The sequence below is a fragment of the Micropterus dolomieu genome, linkage group LG10 (genome assembly GCF_021292245.1).
Source record: "Micropterus dolomieu isolate WLL.071019.BEF.003 ecotype Adirondacks linkage group LG10, ASM2129224v1, whole genome shotgun sequence".
Taxonomy (NCBI): domain Eukaryota; kingdom Metazoa; phylum Chordata; class Actinopteri; order Centrarchiformes; family Centrarchidae; genus Micropterus; species Micropterus dolomieu.
This window is the reverse complement of record NC_060159.1, coordinates 2,984,095-3,010,877: the sequence shown is the minus strand read 5'-3', so window position 1 is coordinate 3,010,877 and position 26,783 is coordinate 2,984,095. Positions and strand designations below refer to the sequence as shown.

Genomic DNA, 26,783 nt, shown 5'->3' with positions numbered 1-26,783 from the left:
TGTAAGAAAAGTCCTGTTTCATCAAAGATCTCTAAAATACAGCAGGCTTGATTTTATTAAGTTAAAGAAACAGTGATGTGCTTATTTGCTTTCTTTCTGAGAGATAAGAAGATTGCTGCCACTCTCAGGACTTCTATGGAGCATCTCCAGCTACAGTGCAGGTTGTTGGATATAGTTGATGAGGACAGCTTTTAAAACAGATCTGTGCATGTGCAATAGTATCAAACCTGACAATGTCACTGCAACAACAAAACTCCAGCAGGTTGTGCGCAGTCACTACGCCCAGCAGTGGTTCATAGAGAAATAATTACAGCATCTAACGCCCTCTAAATCCACAAATGGTCGTTTTTATATTTCTCTTTGTGTTGGAATAAATAAACACAACATGTTAATTAGTGAGCTTTAGAGGTGTTGTAACTTTGGACAGAAACAGGCTTGCTGATTCCCTTTGCTTCCATTCTTTATGCTAAATTAGGCTAATAACCTCCAGACTCCAGCAAAATGTCTTATTACACAGACATTAGAGTGCTATCAATATTTTCATCTCTTTTCCAACATGTTAAACTATTCCATTTAATCGCAAAAAAATAAAACAAATGTAAACAATAAATCAGCTGACAAATGTTCACATTATTTTAATATCACCTTTTTTAACAACACACTTATGACACAGAATGAATATTTGCACAGAAACAGACACATTTTGCTAATCATCACAGAATAAACAGTCAGTTTGACAAGAATCATCAGAGGACAACTTTTTTTCCTCCACCATAGCTTTTTTTGCCTGGTATTTCCCAAACCCATGGAAGCGCTGTAGGGGGAGGAAACATCATACTTACATTAAAAACACAAGCTTGAGTCTTAAATGCTTTGAAGGTTTTGGGCATGGCTTGAATCAAGTTTGAATCATTAGATCTTATTCTGAGTAGCTATCCTCATTTTGTTCTGCTCTTTAGAATGGGTATTCTGTTGAGAATTAAAAGAGGTAACCATCTAATGGAATTATCGCAGCTTGAATTAAAAATAAAATGTGGTTAAAGACAACATGAACTGACAACAGAAGACAACTAATACTAGAGTGTACAACGTTATAATGGCATCTTGATTGCACATGCAGTTTTGGTCAAATAAACAAAAATGATGGGGAACAAATGAAAAACTGTTTATCAAATGTCATTTTGTCATCTTTTAAGTGTTTAATCATGAAAAAAGCATCACACTTAAAGCTTATCTTAACAGCATGAATGTCAGTGTTTGATAGTCTTTTAAAGAGCAACAAAAATAATCTCTTTAGTTAATCACACAGTTCAGTCCTTTTTTCCCCTCTTTGGGGAACAATGACAGACAAGTGAATTATCTGCAGGGTCAAGTGCTTTAAATTGAACCTCTTAGTCAAATCATCAAACTGTTTTGTTTTATTCTCACACATCAAGTTCTTTTTATATTTGGTCACACTGTCATTCTTGTATTAAATGCAATCAAAGTGCTATTACTATCTTTGAGACATGGTGGCTTTGTGTTTAAAAAAAAAATTAAATATCAATCCAAGCAATCTCATTGGATAAGCTGATCATGGCCAGCTGAATGTCCGACCAGTGATCTGGTAAAACTTCTGATTGAAGGGGTGAAAGAACTTCTGCAGTTTAGTCACCACCGACGGGTCCACCTCTGGATGGATGCGGCCCTTGCTGCCTGCCAGGCACTTGTTGAAGACAATGTTGAATCGCAGACAGTAAAATCCCCTGGTGGCGTTGAAGTACAGGTTATACTGGCTGATCCTTGAGGGGAGGTTGAGGAAGCGCTCGACGAGCTGCAGCTCCGGCAGCGGATCCGTGATGAGGCGGTCCCCGTCCACGATGTGGAACTGCTCTGCGGGGAAGTACTTCAGCCAGCGCTCCAAGTGTTTAGTGTAGATGCTGGTTCGCACCGCTTTGTACTTTGTGTTCACCTCGCAAGTGTTCGAGTCGATGGCCAGCTTCTCAAACTTGTGGTACGTCTTGTTTTTGCGCTCCTTGCCCTCCAGCACTTGCGTGTAGTCGGACACAGCTCTGGTGGTGGGCTCCCGGACTATGATCAGCAGCTTGATGGAGGAGTTCATCTTGAAAATGCGTTCAGGGACCTCCTCTGTGATGAAGTAGGCCGGGCTCTTCTCAATGGTAATCTGATGAGGGAAGGAGAAGGGCATTTTCTCCCTGTACCAGTCGATGCCTCGGGCGTAGTTTTGGTCATTGTCAAAGAAGTGGATCTCCTGCGAGGCCTTGACAACTGCCGGATGCAGGTTGAGCATCTCCAGCAGGGCGCGGGTGCCCCCCTTGCGCACCCCGATGATGATGGCCCGAGGCAGTTGCTGGACCAGGTTGTGCAGGCGGATTTGCTCTTTGGTGGCATTGCCCTTGCGAAGTTCATGGAGCAGGCCACGCTTAAACTGCAGGGTACGGAGAGGGATTTGCTCTGGCTCAGGAGGGGGCACTCTGCTCTCAAGGGGGCAAATGGGTTGTAACCTAAAAGAGATGAAAAGAAAAAAAAGACATCCTCAGTCTTAACTTAACTATTATGCATTACAAGAATCCATAACTTCATTTCAAACAAGCTCTATGGCTGGTGAAACTACTAGTGCAAATATTCCTTTTTGATTTAGTATTTACCATTTCAGTGCTAAATACTCAGAAAGTACTAAACACACATTTTGCCTTGTAAATGATAATCAAGCTGATTTTCTGCAGGTGGTGCTTTGCCTGTTCAGCCTCAACAGCTGTTACTGTCCATGCCAACAACGCACTCCTGATTGCATAGGAAGTTAATTTTCTTTGCACAAAAATACACCTGACATGCACTTTAATTTTAAAAATTTATAAAAATTATTTAATAAAAAATTATTGAAACTTGAAAGTATGTTTTGTCAAAACAAGGGAAAAACCTGAAGTAAGATTATTTCAACCAAAGACTTTTGGTGAAAATTGTTTAACTTCTTCAAATTGCTTGGAAGGACCAGATTTATATCACTTGTTTAAAAAAAAGACTATTGGGATTTAATATCAGACAAAAGGGACTTAGTAATTTAGAAGGGGACCATGTACCCTAACTGAGTTTTTTTTGTAAAGAACATGACCAAAGATCTGTCTAAAATCACTCCCTTACCCACTCATTCACTCTTCCTATATGGACAGTAAACACTCAGGAGTTAACTCTACAGTGAGCAGTACATTGAGCTTTTTTAGAGACTTATTGATTCAGTATCATTTTCCATCATCGCATCATCGACAGGTGTTGTGTAATGCAACAGTAAATCTATTTATACCGTTATCTTTAAAATGTTAGCAGAAAGTCTGTACCATGGAAACTACTTTTGTTCCATTGTGGAATTTCTGAGGGCACTATATAGTTAATAAATTTCCCCCTCAGGATTTGGCTCTTCAAATAAAATGGTAATTATAATGCATTATATAGTAAGTATGATGTATACAAAAATTCTGGAAGTAGTAACTCCACGTAACAAAACATATGAGGAGCAGAACATACAGACATCAGAGGGGTATCAATCGACCTTATTATCCAAAATGTTGAACTACTGCTTGAACCAAAAACTTACAAAAGAAAACTAAAATTATTTTAATCTATAAAGTTGTTCCACTCTGTCCACTAAGCTTTTTCACCTGTTTTGAGGTACATGTCTCAGAGGACACACTGCCTGAAAGGCTTCATTTTGTCTAAAGACAAAAACGTCTTTAGACCCGTGGCTGCCAAAACTGTAAACACATCACTTTTTGTCCTAAGAACTGCCAAGTTCTTGTATGAAGTACCACAACTTCATGAAGCGAATGATTGCCTACATTTATTCACTGAAACTGTTATATCAGTAAAATAGAGTGTGAATTTAAAAAAAGATATGATAGATCATTACAAAAGGTTACTTTAAAACAGTGTTTTTCAAATTTCCCCCCTTTAGAAGCTGAAAAAAGTTCAAGCATCCGGACTCCAGCATAAGGGGTGGGGCAAACCACCGCTCTAGCTAAAAGTAGTGCAATGTGATAGTGATGACTTACCTATCCAAGGTCCCAACCCTGGCCACAAGATAGAGGACACTTCCGATAGCAAGGCTGCCCAGAACGAAGAGCTTCTGTCTCAGCAATGCCTGCTGTTTGAATAGCATGGCCCTCCATCAATCTTCAGGACTGCGTCTTCAGCCTGCACAGAGCAGAACAGCACATAAACCACTAATCACCAGGGGAAGAGAGACAGCCTAATGTTTATTAACACACACTCAATCAAGTCTTACAAGTGATTAAGCCCCACTCACACACGCCTGAAAAGTGCTTCAGTGCCATTAGAGGAAATGCTCTCGCACCAACCACCACTTTGTAACATTTATTTATTTATGCCAACTTAAGAGTCAGATTTGATCTAATGTACAGACGTGCTTTGAGACAGGAATGTGTAATATGAAGTATGGCCGCAAAATAGCGTTTTGGTTTGACTGGTCCAAATACAGTGGATAGAAAAAGTCTACACACCCCTGTTAAAATGCTTGGTTCTCATGATGTAAAATAATGAGACAAAGATAAATCATGTCAGAACTTTTTCCACCTTTAATGTGACCTATAATGTGAACAGTTCAATAGAAAAACAAATTGAAATCTTTGAGGGGGGAAAATGAAAAATAAAAACCCTCAAATAACCTGGTTGCACAAGTGTGCACACCCTTAGACTACTACTTTGTTGAAGCACCTTTTGATTTTATTACAGTAGGGTAGGAGAGTATTAGCATGGCACATCTTGACGTGGCAATATTTGCCCACTCTTCTTTGCAAAAGCACTCCAAATCTGTCAGATTGCGAGAATGTCGCCTGTGCACAGCCCTCTTCAGATCACCCCACAGATGTTCAATTGGATTCAGGTCTGGGCTCTGGCTGGGCCATTCCAAAACATTAATCTTCTTCTGGTGAAGCCATGCTTTTGTGGATTAGGATGTGTGCTTTGGGTCGTTGTCGTGCTGAAAGGTGAACTTCCTCTTCATCTTTCTAACTGACGCCTGAAGGTTTTGTGCCAAAATTGCCTGGTATTTGGAACTGTTCATAATTCCCTCCACCCTGACTAAAGGCCCCGGTTCCAGCTGAAGAAAAACAGCCCCAAAGCATGATGCTGCCACCACCATGCTTCACTGTGGGTATGCTGTTCCTTGGGTGATGTGCAGTGTTTTTTTTTTTTTTTTTTAGAATTATGGCCAAAAGGTTCTACCTTGGTTTCATCAGACCATAACACATTTTCCCACATGCTTTTGGGGGTTTGTTTTTGCAAACTTCAGCCGTGCTTGGATGTTTTTCTTTGTAAGAAAAGGCTTCCGTCCTGCCACCCTACCCCATAGCCCATTCATATGAAGAATACGGGAGATAGTTGTCACATGTACCACACAGCCAGTACTTGCCAGAAATCCCTGCAGTTCCTTTAATGGTGCTGTAGGCCTCTTGGAAGCCTCCCTGACCACTTTTCTTTACGTCTTTTCATCAATTTTGGAGGGCCGTCCAGTTCTTGGTAAAGTCACAGTTGTGCCATATTTTCTCCACTTGATGATGACTGTCTTCACTGTGTTCCATGGTATATCTAATACTTTGGAAATTCTTTTGTACCCGTCTCCTGACTTATGTCTTTCAACAGTGAGATCTCTCTGCGGACCGTGGCTTTTGCTCAGAGATGCAACTAAGAAAATATCAGGAAAATCCTTCACAGCTGAACTTTATTTGTGATTAATCAGAGTCACTTTAAATGATGGCAGGTGTGTAATGACTTCTAGTTAACCTGAGTTTGAATGTGATTGGTTAATTCTGAACACAGCCACATCCCCAGTTATAAGAGGGTGTGCACACTTATGCAACCAGGTTATTGTAAGGTTTTTATTTTTCCCCCTCGAACATTTCAATTTGTTTTTCTATTGAATTGTTCACATTATAGGTCACATTAAAGGTGGAAAAAGTTCTGACATGATTTATCTTTGTCTCATTATTTTACATCACCTGGTATTTTAACAGGGATGTGTAGACTTTTTCTATCCACTGTAGTGTCCAACAGTATATGTGCTAGTTGGGGATGGACATCAAAATCTCCATCTCTATAAATCTTCAGACAACATGTACAGATAAGAAAGCGTGTGAATGGTTACAATATGTTGATGAATTTGGATCTTTTGACCTTCAAAGAAAATGAGAGACTTCATCTCTTATCCAAAAGAGGGCACTGCATCCTTTCAGATGGAGCACAGAAATGTTTGTCTCACTGTAATTAATAAAAAAGGTTTCTCTTTAGTTTTTTGCAGATCGATACCTGAGCCCTTCCTGCATCTGCAAGCTTACAACAACGTGACTGGGTAAATCACATTAAAGCATATCCATATCCAGAACCGTAGCACTATTACAAAAGGGCCAACTGCACTCTAATCCAGCCTTTGAAATGGCCTACCATTACCAAAAGAGCAGATCCTCTAGAGCATCTCATAAACAAGTAGAGAGGTTTTGACCCCAGCCTGACAGGAAAACATTTCACTCATATTGCCTTGTGGTGACTTCTGAAGGGAGTCCAGCAGAGTACTTGCAATTGCATCAGTCTGACAAAGCAGAAGAGTAAAGCCAGTTAGCCAGGGGCCAGCCCTGTGTTTGTGGAATCCCATTTAGAAAAGAAATGTTTTTCATTACAGCCTGTGTCTCTCAAACAAGTTGGAGCTATAAATCCATTTGTTTCCAATGGAAATAGAGTCTGTTCAGTACTCTGAGACACCATATAATCTGACCATATGATAACAAAGTAATCCACCTGTCTTTGAGAGTGTGCCATTTGTTCCAAAACAGGAACTGTAATAGTAAAACATGGGAGACAAATAAATTTATTATTATCCAGAATTTGTTTTACGTGTTCGATTTAAAGCAAGGTTGTGTAAAAATAAAAAAAATGTTGTAAAATGAACACATTTAATACCCAAGCCATAGAATGCACCCATGCTTAATTCAATACACCTGCTTAGGGTCTGTTTGTGAGGGAGGGGGAGCCTCATTGCCCTGCTTTCAAGCCGCTGGTAAACGTATCCTGCTATCTGGAATCTGTCCTTGATCCTGCAACCTCATTGCCTCACCTAAACCTTTTAAGTTAATGTTAAAGATTAATATGCACATGTTGCTGATGGTGGCTATGTATGTGCTGTGTGTGCTTGTTAAATTTTGTTGGTGGCTGTCATATTCTGCTCACACACACAGCTTGTGCGATGATGGATGTTGCTAAAGAAATTAGTTTGTTTGTTCTGATGATAACTTTCACTCCCTCTTTGCATTGGCTGGACTAAATTAGTGTCTTATTTTTGTTTCAGAGTTCAAATTGTCAAAAGTAACTTTCGCAGTAACATAGGAGAGGACATTGTAAACTGGGCTGGTTTCCTCACGAGTGAAGGGAGGTCAGGGGGCCAAGGTTTAAGAGTCACTTAAAGGTTTTTACTTTGTCCAATACTAGCTATCTATTTGGTTACTTTTGGGTGCAGGGAGCGTCATGCATTCCCTCCAACTCACCCAGGAAGGATCCACGAAAAATATTTGTGAGATACAAAAAAAAAGTCACCCATTAGCAGTCACCCTTGTAACTCAATACGGTTGTATGATTATAGATTTGGCCGTGTGTGGGTTCAAAATATGGTGCACTGACAATAAAACAGTATATTCATTAAAGCTGGGTTTAATTACCTTGAACAACAGACTAACATTAGGCATCCAGGTTTTGGGGTTTTTCAGGCACTTTCTTGCTATTACGCGCTATCTTGCTATTAAGCTGGATATATCAGAGCATTCAGAAAAATGTGACTGTTGATGTGAACGCTATTTACATGTAACACATTACAGTGTAATGTTAATATGGCATGAACACGGCATAAGCTCTGTTTCTATGTCTGTCAAGTTTTCAACCAATCTAGCGCTGTACATAAGTAGTTCACAATGAAAACTGGCAGATTTACCACTGGACAATCATAGTAATATTTGAAACGATGGTTCTTTGATTTCTGACAGAGGTATACAAAGGACATTCATTACATACAAAATAAAATATTTCAGGCTTTTTTGTTTTAATCTTGATGATTATGGCTTAGAGCTCACGGAAATCAAGAATCTATATCTCAAAATTTTAGAATATTAGAATAAAGAATTAAATGTGGACCTTATAAGAGCCTTTAATCTCTCAGTCTGGTTCAGTAAACACAACCACAATCATGGAGTAGACTTGGCCAGAAGACACTCATTGACACCCTCCACAAGGAGGGTAAGCTACAGAAGGTCATTGCTGAAAGGGCTGGCTGTTCACAGAGTGCTGGATCAAAGCATATTCATGGAAAGTTGACTGGAAGGTGGTAGGAAAAAGTGCACAAGCCACAGGGATGACCACGGCCTTGAGAGGATTGTCAAACAAAGTTGATTCATGAACTTAAGGGAACTTCACGAGGAGTGGACTGAGTCTGGAGTCAGAGCATCAAGAGTCACCAGGTACAAACGGGTCCAGGAAATGAGCTACAAGTGTCGCATTGTTAGTTTTAAGCCACTCCTGAACCAGAGACAACGTCAGAAGCGTCTTACCCGGGGCTCAGGGGGAAAAGAACTGGACCATTGAGGTGGTCCTCTTTCCAGATGAAGGTACGTGTGTTGTCTCAGTCCAGAGTCAGTGCAGCGTCTCCCAGGAGATTTTAGAGCACTTCATGCTTCCATCTGCTGACGAGCTTTATGGAGATGCTGATTTCTTTTTCCAGCACCTGCACACAGTGCTAAAGCCACTAGTGAATGGTTTGCTGACCATGGTGTTACTGTGCTTGGTTGGTCAGAGAATCTATACGGTTGTCAAGAGTAAAATGAGAGACACCAAACCGACAATACAGACGAGCTGAATGCTGCTATCAAAGCAACCTGGGCTTCCATATCCCCATGTCATGTCACTGTGATGCAGTAAATTGTGCAAAAAGAGACCCGACCAAGTACTGATAAAGTGCATAAATTAACCTTTTTCCAGAACATTTCCACTTTTCAGAAGACCTAGATTTCTGTATTAGATATTCTTTATTCTAATATTCTAATAGTTTTGAGATATAGATATTTGATTTCCATGAGCTGTAAGCAGTAATCATCAAGATTAAAACGACAAAATATTTCACTTTAATATATGAAAGTTTCACTTTTTTACATAAATTATGTGAAAAATATTATATTCAAATGTTTTGAGATGCACCTGTATAATCTGTCATCACACAAAATAATGTAGATAGATATTTTCTCTATTAGTAATGCTAGTTAACATTAGCGTCAAACAAACAGTGAGGGGTAGCTATGGCTTAGGGTTAGTGTCGTCGTCCACTAATCAGAGGGTTGGTGGTTTAATCCCTGGCTCCCCCAAGATACAGAACCCCAGATTGCGGTCTGTGAATGTGTTAGTTTTGTTTCTGAGAAGCATTTGGCACCAGAGTGTGAATCACTTTCAGTGGTCGGAAAGGCGCTATACAAGTACAGACCACTTAATATATTTGGTTGTACTGTATAGATACTGAGGATCAGTCTTAAAAGAGTAGCCTCAGTGACTACTGCTCAGGAGAAGTTACAGAGTCTTGGTCAAAGTCACTGAAATGAAGTCTCTTTTGGAGGCTATCGACAGAATTCCCATTGAACTTCTATGAGCTTTCATAGCAGAAAGCATCTCGCCAGAAACTACTCTGATGTACTAATAAATAGAGAGTACCACTTGGTGCATATTCTTTATGACTTATTTATATGCATACACAGACCTTAACTGTTTGACCTGTCAAGGAGCTACAACCAGAACAGCTGTGCCAGGCTGTGAGCATGAGAGGATGACTGCTCAAATATGGATTATTATGTTATTTTCGTAAACTACGCACTGGGCCAAAGCGTCAACTTTTGTTTACAGAACTAAGAGAATTTACAGTGGCCAAGGATTTCTGGTTGAGTTTATCTGTGCATTTTGACTGCACCATACAGTTAGCAAGAATTGTATCCTTTAGAGAAAATAAAAAATCCCCTTTCCCTCTATTAGTTTCTAATCTTACTGGTAAAATGGCTCATGTAGCTCACTTTTGAAATGACAACTCTGCTCCTGCTAGGTAAGATCACTCCTCAAAGAAAAGTGTAGAAGTTATTTATCTTGTCTATAAAGCAGATTCTCATAGCGTGACCTAAAAAAACTCCACTGTTTGCTCCTTGTAGGACTTTGAGACAGAGGAATGTTTTGATCGAACAACCAGAGGGAAGCAGGGAGATAGAAAACAAAATGGTGACGATCTTTTTCAGAGTTGGTAGACACGATGGAGTGAGCACAGACATCCTCAGCAAGGAAAACAAAATGTGTCTGGAGATGCTTTAGATTAGAGTTTGCTGTCAGTAACTCTAGACGGGCATAGGGTGTCTGACCAGAAAAAATCAAGTAGCACTTCAAAGGTTTCTCACTGTATTGAGAACATTTCTCTTCTTCTTCTTTAAAGCACTGCAGGGGGAGCTGAGTGTGGGGGATTTGCAAGAGAGCTATGATAGGCAGCGTTGCTCTGTTCTAAACAGATACATACTATACATATGTTGCTACAGTCTCAGACCTTGTCTGCAACTATATAGATATTCCCCTCCTCCTTTTAAAATGAAAAATTCTGTCCACTCATCCTTCGTTTTACAAAATATCTCTACAAAAACTATTATAAACACTCAAACAGGCATTTGCCATTGTTGTTGTTGCTTCAGGTGCATGCTCATTACACAAAGCAACAATACGGAGGTGTTGACTTCATTGCTTTCCAAAGGCTCTGTTTTTGCATGTCCACACAGAAACCAGGTTTTAAAACGGTAAATGGACTGTAAGTGTATAGCGCCTTTCTAGTCTTCTGACCACTCAAAGTACCTTAAACTACAAGTCACATTCACACACATTCATACACTGATGACAGAAATTGCCATGTCAGGTGTCAACTGCTCACCAGATGAAAGAAACTAATAGCTCGTACACACTTACACACATTGATAGACCAGCCATCGGTAGAGATTTGGGGATCAGTATCTTGCCCAAGGACACGTCGATATGCAGACTGGAGGAGTAGGGGATCACCACTGATCTTCCAATTAGACCAGAACAAACAATAAAACAAAAAAAGAACAGAAGCTTTCTGCATATACTGTTTTTCAGGGATAATCCTCTGTGAACCATGAATATCCTGGCAATCCCTTTTAGAGTTTTATACTATACTTACTTGTGGAAAGTTCAAGTAAGAATATTTGTGATGATTCAGGAAAGGAATGCCATGAATTTTCAGAATGCCATGTTTAAGTGGAAATTTTGACCTAATGATGGCACTAAACAAGAAATTAGTGGGTAACAATTAACAATGTAGAATCATCAAATCTGTGGACAGATTGGACAGACACTGTTTTTTTTTTGTTATACCCTACCAGTTGGAAGTCACTAACAGTGACTTTGAGTGCATTGTAGGGCTCAATGCCAATGCCTCTCCGAACGCTTTAATATTCTAGTCCACAACAGAGATCACCCTCTGTAGTAATTTGTTTCATTTTCTCTCATCTCAGCCACTGACCTCTATACCTGTCTCAGATCACCCTGCATTCCCAGATGTTTACTACACGCAAAGCAGGGATGAAATGAAAAGCAGGTAATTTGCTGCCCCCCCCCCTCCCCATACACACTGTTTTGAATGACGTGTGTCATGAACGATCAGTCATACAGGAGCTCGCAGCCTTCTGGGCTAATGGGATGAGGATGAGCGCAGCAGAAACACTTAGAGCAAAACACTAAGCGATTAGAGAAATGCTGACTGGCCTTTGTGTGTGTAATTAAAACACTGAAAAGCCTTGCTGTTTACAGAACTGATTACTCTAATTAGTTTCCAACTAGTGGAATGTGGGATATATGAGCTTGATAAAAAAGTGGCTATGCACAAAAACCTGTTTCGTTATTAAGGAACTTGCTGTATCGCGCTAATAATCTGCACTGCCCCATTCTCATTTTTATCACAAGGGCACTGGTAAAAATAGACCACTAAAAGTTCTTTTTCTATTGTTTTAATTCACTGAATCACTGAAAACACTGTTGTTGGAATGGCAAAGAGGACCAGCATACCCTACAGAATACCAGCCTCTAGTAAAACACACACATGAAGTGTGGGGCCTGGGGAGTCAGTCATGAGGACATCAACAGTGGCACCAGCTTGTGGGTGTGATAGGAAAAACTTTGTGGGGACTGGTGCCATATTGGGCCCAGATCTATGATCAAATGACCATTTACGCTTCACATACTTCACTGAGGCTTTAAACTGTTACTTTCCCTCTGCGGGCTGCTGCTTTATTAATGGTAGCAGGAGCATGAAATATCCTGACAGATGGACGGGGACTTTCTGTGTGAATATTTTCATGTCCAAGGGATGAAAATAGTTCTAATATTGACCCATTTAATTCTAACTGGATTCATTGTGCAGCCCTTTGTTGTAGAATGACAAATACATGTACCTTGAACCTTGTAGTCATCTTTACCAGAGGTGCCTTCCAAAAAAGCCTCCGCATCCACATGTCTTCAGCAAAACCCTGCTTGAATGAGCAAAATAATCTAATAATATACCATATAATAGACAATAAAGCCTCATGAGGCTTATCTGTCTGCACTGACAACATTTTGCAATACTTCTGTACTACTTACCGTTGTATTGTGTGGGTATGGGTGTGTTAACCGAACTAGATGCAACACTTTACTGCACTAAATAGCACTTTAAATTACATAACCCTGTCTAAAAAACTGTGGTGTCTTATATTATATGATGTTGTAAATTGTGTTGTCTCTTAAATTGTGTTGTATCATATATCTAATTTAATGTTTAGCTCTGTTACCTAGTACTTTGTGACGACGTGCCGGGAGACTGCAGATGTAAAATAGCCTTCAGTCTAATTCTGGCATATTTACATTGCTGTAAGGCTAAGATGGCCATTAATATGCACGGTCCCTTTTAAATAAATAAATAATTTAAGTACCATTTTAAATGCAGTATTTTTACAGTAGCATAGTATATCAACTTTCACTTACATAAAAGAGAAAGTGAAGGACAAATAAAAAATGACAAATGACTCAAGATCAAATGACTAAATTTCCTTGGACTTGCAAAACACACTAGCTGCAGTGAAATTTTGACTCACTCTTAAACAAAGCGGCTTGTGTGCATGTATACAGCAGGTAGTACGGTCCATCCAGCGATGCATATACAGTGAGCTACAGTAGCTATTCCACTACTTCCTGTCTAGTTCACTCAGTCAGACTCAGTGTTCACTTTTCCCTAAGATCTACAACAGCGGTGGTGACCACAATGTTATCATGACCAATAAAAATAGTAGATAGAATTATGACAGTAAGACCCAAGATGAAAAATATGTGCATTTTGCTTAAACTATTTGAATTCCCGATATTTCTGGGGACAGCGCATTCAGCTGACTGATCAACTCCTCATCCTTTAGTCGCGGAGAGAGGCGGGGAGCGACTATGAATGGCAGTCGCTGCAGTCTACTTCACACAGCCTTACACATTGTATCCTCTGACAGAACTGGTGCACACGCCAAAGACTGTCTGCGATCAAAGATGAAGTTCTTCATTCATCAAAAAGCATTTACATGTAAGAAGAAACAAAGTTAATAATATGCATTTGGCTCTTTGTAAGTGAAAATAATTTCTCCAAAGTTTTGCGGAGACAGACAGCTGCGGCAGTGTACTGTAGCTCTAACTGCTGGAGTTCAATCAGCTGGGGACATTTTGAGGCAGAAGAGGGGGGGGGGGGGAGAGACAGAGAGAGGGCAGAGCACTGATGAATAATTCACCACTATGTGCTTTATTATTGTTATTGATCTTTGCTTATGCACAAGGGAATGATTCTGCTGTTCAGCTTAGAGCTCCGCCCTCCACTGACCTCTACTCCATTCGTCTAAACCAGGCGTCCATTTTGTGATATAACACCTCCATTATTTATCACCCGTTGCTACTGATCCCTTTGTCTTCACTCTACTCTGGCATCCTCTTTTCATCTGCCACTGTTGATTTTACAAGAAGAATCTAGGTAAGAAATATTGTGCATATGCATTTAGATATGTATCTCTGATATGTCTGCTTATATACTTCTTATAGTATTATCGACCTGAACTCATCACTTTCACCATGGTAGACTTCCTGTATCTGACAAACAACAGCCACATCGATAAATGAAGTGCTACATGATGTCTCATACTCCTGTAATATATATTTTTACTGTTCTGTAGTCATGCATTTTGTTACATGTTGGGAGGGTTGGCTCATCTGGACTAGCAAAGCAAAGCAAAGAACATCTCAAAAACTGTCACATCTAGTGCATCAAGTATGACCACTGACAGATAAGAGGACAATGTAAGCCTCACTGTTTCAAGTTTACAAATGCATTGTCAGCTGAGGATCAAGGCTCCTCTCCACTTTGTTCAATTAGATAAGCATGCAAATCTTACCAAAATGTCTTTTTTATTTTGTTGGAAATACAACAGAAACACAAAGTAGTATTTATAGCCACAATTTTATTTCAGCAAGTGATAAAACGGTGCAATGTTTTTAATGGGCATTTACAATGTGAATTATCAAATTACACATTTGTGTGCACAGTAGCGAAGCAATATCCTACAAACAAATAAGTTTTTTTTATGCAAATTCTGAAAGTATAAGCATCATTGGTCACTTGATAGGCACACAGTCCTGTTGTTATATCCCATTAGCAGTAAAAGAAATAAATTAATTTTTCACCAGGGCAGTAAAATGTGAAGTTTAGCTGGCTGATCTGAGCTTCCATGCTGTATAGTTTTATTGGCAATAATATTCATCAGCTGTTTGTCTTTTGAACTTAACAGTCACATTTTTCTGTCCAGGTAGCAAAGCCAAATACAGTACTGGAGAATAATGTTACATGAAATTAAGCCAACTATATATTTAACAACATTGACAGGAGAAAACACATCAGCCAGCTTCTAGCTAAAGTTATCAAACAACAGTTTACATTTGAATTGCTAAATTTGCAACTTAATTAGCTGTCCAGCAGAAAACAGACAACTTCAGCACAGCTTTGAAAACATTTGCCCAGCATCAGGGCTTCCATCTGGGAAAATCCATCCATCCATTCATCGTCAACCGCTTATCCTGCGTACAGGGTCGCAGGTGGCTGAAGCCAATCCCAGCTGACATCGGGGAAAGGCGGGGTACACCCTGGACAGGTCGCCAATCCACACATAGACTAACAATCACGCACGCCCACACTCACACCTAAGGACAATTTAGGGACACCAATTAACCTAACCTGCATGTCTTTGGATGGTGGGAGGAAGCCGGAGCACCCGGAGAGAAGCCACGGAGACACGGGGAGACATGCAAACTCCACACAGAAAGGCCGGGGCAACTGAGATTTGAACCCACGCCCTTCTTGCTAGTGTACTGCAGTTTCTCAGTAAACAGACACTTATCAGAAATCCCAAACCTGATTAGCACTCTGCAGTCTCTGCAGCTGTGAGAGCAGCTGACCTCTCATGTAATCCCAGAATGAACCTCGTTTTTGTCCCTAAACACAAGTGACTGAGTGCTAAGTCTAACAACCCGTGCCTGCGAGTGTGTCTCTGGCAGCAGAGGAATACAACTCAAGGAGTGAATGTTGTGGAAAAGCTGGCTTTATTCTCGACCGCTGTGTGACCTTCAAACACCAAATAAGACAACAATCATAAACTTTGAGCCGGGAGACAAACAGGAGGAGATATCCCCACACGGTTTGTGCTTTTTTGTTTTTATCTCAAGGTCCTCTTGTGTAGTGGGCACTTACTCCCATTTGAAGGCTGAACTACTAACACAGATGTACACACACACATTCAGACACCTTACACGCTGAGACAAACACAAAGACAAAGACCCTTTGAGGTCCAGATGAATGACAAGAGATATCCTTTTAAGAGCTCTGAAAACATACAGCTGAGTACACATATCGCTTCAAACATTATACTGTCATCGTGATATTCTCTCCACTTTACTCTCAGCTTTTGAGCACATGCCAAAAGGGAATAAAACATTCTCAAAATAGGCAAGGGTTGAGTAGTAACCACAAAAGCACTTGCACAACAGCATCATGTAAATACACTAAGAAGGTAAACTGAAGACAGAAGCAGTTACGAACAGTAAGAAAAGTGCTTACTGATGTAGCTACTGCAGTGCAGGAAATCAGTGATGCAGGTGCCTTAGAAAACAGCAAACTACATACTCAGTGACGAGGCTTTGAAATGGAGCTTTCCGGTAGCACAGAGCCATGTCATAGTCACATGTTCACACCTGGCAGTCATATAGGTCCATTATCTATCTCTCACAAGTAGGGGGCCCATATAAACATTTGCTGCTCATTCAGCTGAAATAAAAAAAAACAAAGCAAGTCACTCCTGACTTTTGAACTAATGGTTTTTTGCACATGTATTATAAGAGCAGTATTCATATCTTAACGTCACTCTCATGCATGTATCACTGGCAGTAGCGGCCTCCCGGTCAGCGCTAGAGTTTCTTTCTACAAGTTTCACATTGCTGTGGTGCTTTAGCCGATGCTTGTTGACAATGTTCTTTGCACCTTAGACTTACAAACTCACAATAATGGCAATACTTTCAGCTGTGCAAAGAACACCTTTCTCCCTCTTTCTCCGTTCTACCTTTAGCTTTTTTGGCTAACAGCTGACTTGAATAAAATCAGGTCTGGCATCTCGACTTGAACTGCCGCAAAGTCGTGCTTACTGTGATTTCAAATGATTCCACCAAGGTACATTTTCTGTTCTGCATCTAGCACAATGTTAGTATTGTTACAGTTAACAGGGATTTTGTCTCTTATTTTTACAAGAGGCAGCTTAGGAAATAAAGAACTTCGAAAGTAATCTATTAACACCGCTCAAGCCTAAATAACAAGTGTCAGATTTCATCCTTTGCCAGGCTTGTGACCATCTATTTTGAGCCTAATGTGATTGTGTGCTTCACGTCACATCTTTTCACATCAGCCTGAATCACTGTATACATGGTGACAACTAATAAGATTAAATAAGAAGGCCTGTTTTTAGCTTTAGAGTTAAGTGCACTAATGGGGTGTGTTAGCTGAGGGCATCTGTTATTTTGCTGGAGAGGATGTGTGTTTATTTGTTTGTGTTTGTGTGTGTGTGTGTGTGTGTGTGTGTGTGTGTGTGTGTGATGGGAGGGGCTCTCCGCTCTCTCCACCTCTGGGAGAATCCTGAATCACATCAGGTACAAACACCTGCTAGCCGAGAGGTCTCCGGAGCAGCTGTGTGCCCCTAACAGCTGCTGAACCATCACCCCCTCCCCCCAGAGGAGATGCTGATGTCCTAGCAACCAACCAGCTCCCTGTTGGACTCTGTTTCCTGCAGCTCTGGGTGGAGCAGGGAGTCTGTTGGTGCCTGATTCTGGCCCTACAGGCTGACAGACAGACAGGCGGGCGGTCTTGCCAGGGCCTCCAAACACGCCTGTGGTGTCTGTGCTCAATTCCGAGCAATCCCTGCAGCAGCTTGCCTCTGTAGCCTCAGTTTATCTGATTTTCTTCTATTACCCTGATGTGTTGTTCCCCATGCTGGGCACTGCTGCCTCTCCTCACCGTGTACAGGCAGGAGAGGCCACAATAATGGGCATCCTTCCAAACACTCACTTTCAGCCAGCTGAAAACATCTATATCCAGATATCCAGGGGAAATCTAATTTACTCAGAGTGACAAGTTCAGAAACATCACCACACTTCCACACTGTGGTCTAGGCACGGTGTGCTGTTTTGATAGACCTTGTGCAGTACTATTAGCACTCAAACTGGAAATTCTACCACCCACACAGATAACTGTTTCTTCTACTGACAGCAAAATCCAATGGATGCTTTACTTTTTTTCTGCAAAAATTGCTCTTCATTGTGAAGAGGCCCTAATATAGACACTATAATTGTCATTTGTTTTTTTTATTTTGAGCAGTTATGGAAGAAGTACTCAAATCCTTTACTTAAGTAAAAGTAGAAATATCATAGTATTACAAATAAAAGTCCTGAATTCAAAATGTTACTTATGTAAAAGTACATAAAATGATAAAAGCATTATCAAGAAACAAAAGTAAAATTTTTCAACATGCAGAATGGCACATTTAATATTTTGTTCTTACTTTATAATTCTGTTTATCTTTAAGAAATACGTTTAAGAATATTTTGATACTGTAGTTCGTCAAACTGCCTCTGAAATAGTGAGAAGAAGTATGAAGTAGCATTAAATGGAAATACTCTAGCACATTTTGGAGTGGCCTTTTATTGTGGCCAGCCTAAGACACACCTGTGCAATAGCCATGTGAGGTGGATGGCTTATCTCGGCAAAGGAGAAGTGCTCACTAACACAGATTTTGACAGATTTGTGAACATTATTTGAGAGAAATAGGCCTTTTGTGTACATAGAGAAAGTCTTAGATCTTTGAGTTCAGCTCATGATGAATGGGGGCACAAACAAAAGTGTTGTGATTTTCAGTGTAATTAACCATTTTTTCCATCACCCTGTGAGTTTCTGTGACCTAAGGATCAACTAGCACCATTGCCTCATGGATAGCTTGTGAGGCTAAGGGAGAAACTGTGAAAATATTCCTCACTTTAATTAATGTTTTCTCACACAAGTCACATCCTCAGTGTCAGCGGCATTCCACTAAACACAAAGCTAAAGGTGGTGCAGGTCAGATGGGCTGGACACACAATGCATGATTAACACATCTTTCAAAACTGTTGCAGTTTAAAGACAGCTTGAAACATTCTATGAAAAGCCAGGAATTTGCTGTTGATACATGGGAGAAGTAAGATTCTGGATGAGCGACATGGCAAAGCACCACTGACATGGCTCTAAAACAGTGGAGAAACTATGTTGTATTGTCTTGGAGAGATATCTACTGAAGTGCTAACCAGCTAGCCCTTGGCCCGTCCTCAGTGTTATTTATGACAGTCTTCATGCTAAACTAGGCTAATCACGTCCTGACTCCAGCTCGGTACTTAAAACACAGATTGATATCGATCCTCTCATCTGACTCTCTGAATGAAAGTGAATAAGATTATTTCTGAAAATACTAAAAACTATTCCTTTTCAATTTGAGGACGCAGCTAGCTTCCCCCTTTAAGAACTCAGAGCAGATAAAACAAATCCTCTCTCATCTCTATATGTCTGAATGTGAATCGGTTTCAGCCAGCACACTAACACCTGATCATCTAGCGGAACAGCAACTATCTCTTTCCCAAGATCCAACAGGAGATAGAAAAGCATGCCGGGTTGATTTTTTTTTTTGTTCACAGAGATGAAAGAGTAATAAAACGGCCAGATTTCATCAGCAGATTATGCACAGACCAAGGTAAACAACAGCTTCATCCCTTTAAGGCTGTGGCAGGGACAGCCCGTTCACACAGGGAAAACCTTGTCATCTCATTTCATAGCTGGACTAGCAGAGGCCGGGGGGGGGTGGGGGTGGGGAAGCTGAGTAATGTGTAAGTGATGAGACTCTGAGTCATGAAAACACTGCAGAGATTGCTGAGATATGTCCCTGCTGAACAACCAGCTCACACCATTCACCTCCTCATTTGCCCAGTCTCTGATCAGCTCCTCTTTGTTGACGTTAAATGCAGCGACCTTGGGCCATCCTTGCTGTGTAGCTTCAATCAAAGACTCAGGCATGGATGTTTTATGTGTAGGCCCTTCGAAAAACCATATCAAGAGCCGACGCGCAACTATCCACTTTGCTCAACTGTAAGTGACACTGACGCAGATAGGATGTTAGTCGGGGTTTGACAGCTTGTGTGAGCGTCCCGGGGATTGTTGCAGAAATGGGGATGGGGAAGCAGAGGTGGCTCTAGGTGTACGGGCAGGCCTGCAGCAGGAGTCGACATATGCGTGGAGCTAATTAGCCACGCACCGCTTATGCAAAAACCTTTTAACGGTTTCCAGCATCAAGCACCTCGTGATTCCCTCTGACAGGCCCTCCGCTCTGCTTTGCATAAAGACGCCGGCGTGGGTGTTTAAAATTTCATCCGCCTCGCCCAGCACAGGCTTATCACTGCCCACGATGATTTCTCCATCAGGTTGTTGGCAAGTAGAACAGCTCAGCAGGACGTACCTATCATCTGTGATTTATTAACCCTTTCTTTAGATGGTCTGATACTTTCTTTTGGGTTACTGTTCAAATCCATATCAAGATTTGACTTGTATGTAAGAGTAATAATTCAATAAAAAAAATTATTATAAATTAGTGTCACAACTTTGTCTGAATCCTCATGCACTGAGCACAATCTGATGATATGTTGACTAGAGGGAGTGTTTTCATCTCCAGTGATCTCATGACCAACCACCTGTTTCCCCAGTTGCCCACTTGGCATACTGCTTTGTTCTCAGACAGCAAGGAAATGCCAGACAGTGAAGAGATGAAGATGTATAATATTCAACACAACGCCCAAATGGTCATGATGCTGTGGTGTAATGTAGGTTATTGATTGATTAATCAATATTTAATAAATCAATACGTCGATCAACAGAAAATTAAGTGGAAACAATTTTTTGATAATTCATTATGTAAGTTATTTAAGCACAAGTGCCTGACATTCTATAGTTCTCAAATATGATGATTTGTATGGGATGAATATCACGCCATATATCAAAACTGGAAGAAAAAAAATCACAGAAACGTTGAAACTCCGTATTAGAAAGCTTTGCTTCTTTCCTCTGTTGAATAGCACTGTAAAATGGAATATCTTTGAATTTAAAATGTCACCTTAAGCTTTGGGAAATTATTATGGGCACTTTCCATAATGTTTATAGACTAAAAAAAATATCAATGAATTGCTATTGAATAGAGTTGTTAGTCGCAGCCCTTGTGTGATAATACCAGCAATTTCTTTTGGTCTGCAGTGGAAAAGGTCATTTTAATCCATCCAATTTGCTGCAGCTATCTGCGGAGCCTGAGCTGCAGCAGTCTTCTGTTTCTCTGGTTGCACCGGCTGACCTGCCTGTCCCCCAGTTGTTGCTGGTTTCTAGTTCTGCTCTGCAGCTGCTGGTCTCTGGTTCTGCGCTCCAGCTTTTCCTCTGGCCTACAGAAGGGTACCACCTTCTCTGCCGGCCTCCTGGTTGCCCTCCGGACGGGCTCAGCTTTTTGGCCTTGCCTCCTGGTTGGCCTCCGGACCTGCTCGCCCCACATGTCCAGCATACAGGCTGTCCACCTGAGGCCTCCTGTTCTTACCAGCCCTCAGGCCGTCTGCCTGAGGTCTTCTGCACCACCCCTGTTCTGCAGTTCTAATGCCACTTACTCACCAGAAATTCATTCCCAATCAGCCACTCAGCATTTATACCAATTCACTTCCATTGGTCCTGGTCACTTCATTAAAGTCTGGTTGTTTGTCACGTTCCTAGTTCCGAGTTTTGCATTTCCATTACCTGGACTTATATATGCCGGCCAGTCCAATTCCCATTGCCCTGGTAAACCCACCCTGACAAATTTAACAAAGCCCAGGTTAGTCAAAAGTATTTGGTGGAGAAAACAAAGGTAAGCAGTAAAATTAAGACCAAAACTATCTGTTGTAAACATTCAACATGGTTTACAAAGACCTTTCAGGTTCAGCTTTGACCTGTCATACATGCATTGCTGGAGTCATGCTTGCAGTAGCTGATTGGCATCAGTTGTTTCATTCATGCTTCACTATCACTGGCTCATTGAATAGTCCCTCAGTAAGGTTGATTTCCATTCCAAACATCCTTGCTGTGCACACATCCCAATGAAATCCATATACTTTTATTCTGATCATGAGCTTTGTTCCAAGGATGCTCATCATATTCAAAACATCTCCCAGGCAGTCATGTTGGTAGTCATGTTCATATTTAATATCCAGTATCCAATATCCAGTGTCTGCCTGATAGGAACACTATATCTGCATTGCAGAAATAATGTTAATACTGAGATTAACATTGGCTACATGAGTTTCCAGACCACAGCAATTCCTTCTCTATCACAGTCTGTCAAGTCACATCATTGTCTCATGTCAGTCACAGATTGCCTGGGCTGATCACCGGTCCTTTGAATTGCATTTACATTCAAATGAAACAGATCCAGAGAGATGTACAGGGAAGTGAACAGGAAGCAGTCTTGCTCAAGGACACAGTTACAGCACACACCGGTGTCTGTCGCAGGAATCAAATCAGTGACAGTGAGTTTCTGTTATGGGCCTGTATTTACATTACAGTAATACTCGGTCGCCTTGGTATAGTACCTGTCTGCTTGGAATGTCTTGCAGGGCACTGATTGGTCGCATTACACCACATGGGTGAAAATGACTTGGCCACCATTTTAATTTTGATTGGTGGATTAGCTGCTTTATTGTGTAAATGCTAAATAATGCAATACCATGCAACACTTTATCAGTCTGATCCATATAAGTTGAATGTGAGGACAAGCTCCTTAACCTGACTCCGACTTACTACATCTTTGTATGTTCATTTATCAATTTGTGATCAACTGACCCTTCACTAAGCCAGAAACCCTTGCCACAGAAACTATTGTTACAGAGTACAGCGTGCCTTCTTTTTTTTCCCCATCCTGCTTTGGGGGAGGGGGTAATTGTTTGGGTTATTACTTACATTGATGTCCTGAAAATCTATAAATAAAGTACATAAAAAACAGTAAAAAAATCAGGAACAATCCACAAACTATATTTTTCTGGATTTGTTTTAGGTTTTGGAAAGAGAATAAATTGTACTTCTCCTTTCAACCTCTCTGGGTAGCTGCTGTAACTATTAGAGCCCAAGGAACAGCATATAACCATATCTTGGAAAAATACAGCAAAAAAAGCTAGAAAGCAACTCCTTTTGCAATAGAGTCAAGGGATTGCAGCCATGAAAGTGGCGATCCTCAGTTAGAGCGAGGCCTATACTGCGCTGTGATTGGCCAGCTGCATACTCGGGGCGTGGCTTAGCGAAGGGTCAATTCTAGTTACCGTATCTTACTTGCTGATCTATGGGAAATTTAGTTCTTCACCAGTGAAGTGAAAAGTTGTGGTCTGATTCATAGTTGTGTTTAGTTATTATATGGTTAAAAAAGTTTTGTATTTAAGTTACCACACAGCTCCAGGAGTCTTGTCCTTTCCCACCATAACATGTTAGTTAGTGAGCTTTAGAGATGTCAGTCGGCATATTTTTGAACCCTGGAAACAACCAGGCTATCTGATTCCCCCTGCTTTGTGTCTAAATGCTAAGCTAGGGTAACCACGTTCCGATGCCCGCTTCGTACTTAAAGAAGAGATACGACAGTGGTATTGATCTTCTTGTCTGGTTCTCTGCAAGACATATTGTTTCCTGATTTTCTTATTTGGATATAGAAATATCTGATTAATAAGTGAACAAGACTAAGAAGGTCACCAAGCACTTGATTCCAACTTTTGATCCTTTTACCCAGCCCTAGCCAGAAGTGTAGTGTTATTAAAATACCCATGGCTGGATCACTAAAGGAACAAGTAAATGTGAAAGGTACATTAATGTCACAATCATCTCTGCATAAGCGCTTTAAAAACATAATTTCCTGCACTGTGGTGGATTTTTTATGTACCAATTTATTGAGTAAATGTCTTTATTTTATGAAGGGAAACAAAATGCAGGTGGCAGGTTCAAATTATAAAACTATAACAGAATATAATCCAGTAAGGCTCTCAGGCATGGCTTTCAGGTATGTTGCAGATCGACTTTTCTCATGTAATATCATCCCTGCTGAGTCAAATCACATGCAGGCATGCCCTACTATTTGATGTCTTTTGTTTGGCAAAGTAACCATTTTAAATGTGCATGTGGCACCTTTTAACCTCAATGATACATTCATTCATTTTAATTCAGTTATAGCTCCTGTGTTTCAGCAGGTATTCTGCGCATGTTCAAAACGTCCTGCGCATTCAAAATAAATCCCACATATCTGTCTTCTCGTGTTGAGAAAAAAGCCATATATTTTTAAATATAAAGTTGTAATATTTGAACAAAATCTACTCGCGCTATACTCTTCTGTGCATTAGCCTGCGTTATTGCTCTGCTGATGTGGTAGTGTCCTCTTCACACGTTTGACAGACTCAGATCTGGACACGAGCACACTGCTCCTAAACCTAAATCTAAACTGAACCACTTGTGATCAGACATAAATCTCACCACAGATCCACACAAATGATAACTGCAGCACCTCTGACAAAGTGCAGCTCACAGCCGCTTCAGAAAGAAGCACCCTGGAGCAGAACAGAGCAAAGGAGGTCAGAGACAGCAGGACACAGAGCAACAGGTGTCTGTGTCGCCGTTATTCTCTCCCCAGTTTGTGAAGTTCTGTTAATTGTTTATGTAGCAAATACAGTACATTGACCAGACGCTGACCGACAACATTTAAAACTTTTTCGATCAAAATTAATGCTAGGGACATTTCAAGCCCTGAAGCTGTAACCACTGCGCGCTCTCTCTCTCTTTTCTCTCTCTCGTTCCTCTCGTGCTCACTACAGGTTACTGTGATAATATAGCTACGTCATGAAGATTAGGCTATTGCATATTCATACAGACAATATTTTTGTTGTTGTTGTTGAGCTACATTTGTGGCTACAGTCAAAACATGATGACCAGGCAACACTGATGTTGTACACAGAGAAGAACCTGATCCTGAACACCTAAAAGACCCCGAAGAGCTGATCATTGACTTCAGAAAAAACTGGAGTCTGCATCCCATATACGTCAACGGGGACTGTGTGGAGAGGGTCTCCAACGTCAGGTTCCTGGGTGGACACCAGCGCACTGAGAATCCGCTGGTGTCCTTCTATCGCTGCTCCAGCGAGAGTGTGTTGAGCTCCTATATCTCTACGTGGTTCACCAGTTTCTCCTCAGCGAACACTTCAGAGAATCATCTCGTTGCCTCAAAAGAGCCTCCAGTATGCTCAAGGACTCTTTCCACCCTGGACATTACCTGTTTGAACTACGCTCCTCTGGAAGGCGCTTCTGGGTCTTCAAAGCACGAACGAACAGACTGAAAAACAGGCTTTATCCTTCAGCTGTCAAGGCACTCAATTCTGCTCAGCTGTGAACACTTTGGACAGTATGAACACTGATACACTGTGATATACAACATCAAAGTATACTGTGCAATATCAACAGTCTGCTGCTCTAACATTCTACATTCACTTTTCATACTGACTAGAGTTTCCACTCTGTTTTTGTTAAATATACCTGCTATTTTCAGATGTTTATATTTGTCTATTTTAGATATATATGCTCTTTGCACTGTAAAAGGAAGGCTATCCCATTTCGTTGTACTTGTACAATGACAATAAAGGCATTCAATTAGAAAAGGTTCAGAATGGCCAAATGTCTCTCAAAACCACAGTGAACAGATAGGATTTACATTATAGGAATATATACACAGCATATAGTCTATAATCAGATTATTTTAAATCGTCTGCCTCAGCTTCCTACTATAGAAGTGTATTATATAGTATATTACAGACCAAATGTTAGTAGTAGGTTCTGATGCAGTGCTTTGTACAGGATCCTGTCTGGATGTGGGTGGACACTTCTGATTTCTTCCTGTCTATCCTTTGGGATAACTGGAAGTGAGCTTCCCACACGGGGTGGAGTATATCTGGATGAGGACTTTTATAGGAGATCCTGGATCCTTTATAGGAGGAAAAGACACTCAAAGTCAAGATGTGTGTATGTGTGTGTGTGTGTGTGTGTGTGTGTGTGTGTGTGTGTGTGTGTGTGTGTGTGTGTGTGCACTCTGCCAGTTCCCACTCTCCATCAGTGAGTAGAAAACGTGTCACAGAGTGGCACTTGAATGGATAAATGGCCGTAAATACACCACAAGGGTGTTACGGGCAAAAACACCAAAGGACAAAAACAGCTTTGTGTTGCCCAGAGGAAGCAGTTTACCTGTCCACCAAACTGTTAAAGATGTCTTTGAAAGATTAGGTGAGTCTGGAAGCGCACTTCATGTCTAAAATGGTTTCAGTAGTAGGTGAAATTAAAGCTATCCAACAAAACCTAGGTTTTTAAAAGACAACAGGATCCCTCTTCAGTGGTATAAGAGGAGAGCAGCAGTCCCATCATGTGCTCAGTAAACTGTTGCCAGTCAGGGCATGGAGCTCTTCTTGGTTAGGCAGATTCCTCTTCACATGTCCATTTCGCTGTGTCCCACAAAAACCTCAGCTTGGCAATTCTATGAACATGACATGTCCAAAGAATGGCAGTCCAAAGCAGACACACCATAACCTGCAGGTCATGCTATTTGAATGAAATAATCTCGAGCATTTCGTGCACAGGCAGGAGGATGAACATGCATCCACACGGGTGCACAGCGATACAGTACATTATCCCATCGCCAGTTTTAGGCTATCCCACACAGTCAGTGGCAGCAACGCACCAAGAAACACATCAATGTGGGAAAAAAGTCAGAGAAAAACAAGACTGCTAACTAGCAAACATATCCTTTAATAATGCTATATGTGAAAGAAAATGCTCTCAACACCTTTGTTAGGCCTCAAGGAAATATGTTTTGGTGACACAACACAACTCCAGATGAATGCTAATTAATACAAGATGATCTTCCTTATCCTCAATTTTCTCTAACAAAAGCAAAAGATAGTTCTTAAAAATAAAACAAAACTGATGTGTTTTTTGTTGTATGTTATTCTAT

The 26,783-nt window shown here is 40.8% G+C and overlaps 1 protein-coding gene across 2 annotated transcripts in view; it reads right to left on the bottom strand.

Annotated features, from left to right (window-relative positions):
* Positions 1 to 620: 620 nt before the first annotated feature.
* Positions 621 to 26,783, bottom strand: part of LOC123977765 (heparan sulfate glucosamine 3-O-sulfotransferase 5) — a 48,624-nt gene continuing 22,461 nt past the window's right edge. Inside the window, exons 1-3 of one of the 2 annotated variants that reach the window (XM_046060721.1) lie at positions 5,426 to 5,486; positions 4,047 to 4,188; positions 621 to 2,504 (exon numbers count right to left, since the gene is read on the bottom strand). In XM_046060721.1, the coding sequence (XP_045916677.1) occupies positions 1,574 to 2,504; positions 4,047 to 4,153 (1,038 nt within the window). In that variant the 5' untranslated portion in view covers positions 4,154 to 4,188; positions 5,426 to 5,486 and the 3' untranslated portion in view covers positions 621 to 1,573. Of the gene's footprint in view, positions 2,505 to 4,046; positions 4,189 to 5,425; positions 5,487 to 26,783 lie in introns of those variants that run through there. The other variant, XM_046060722.1, reaches the window with a different exon arrangement.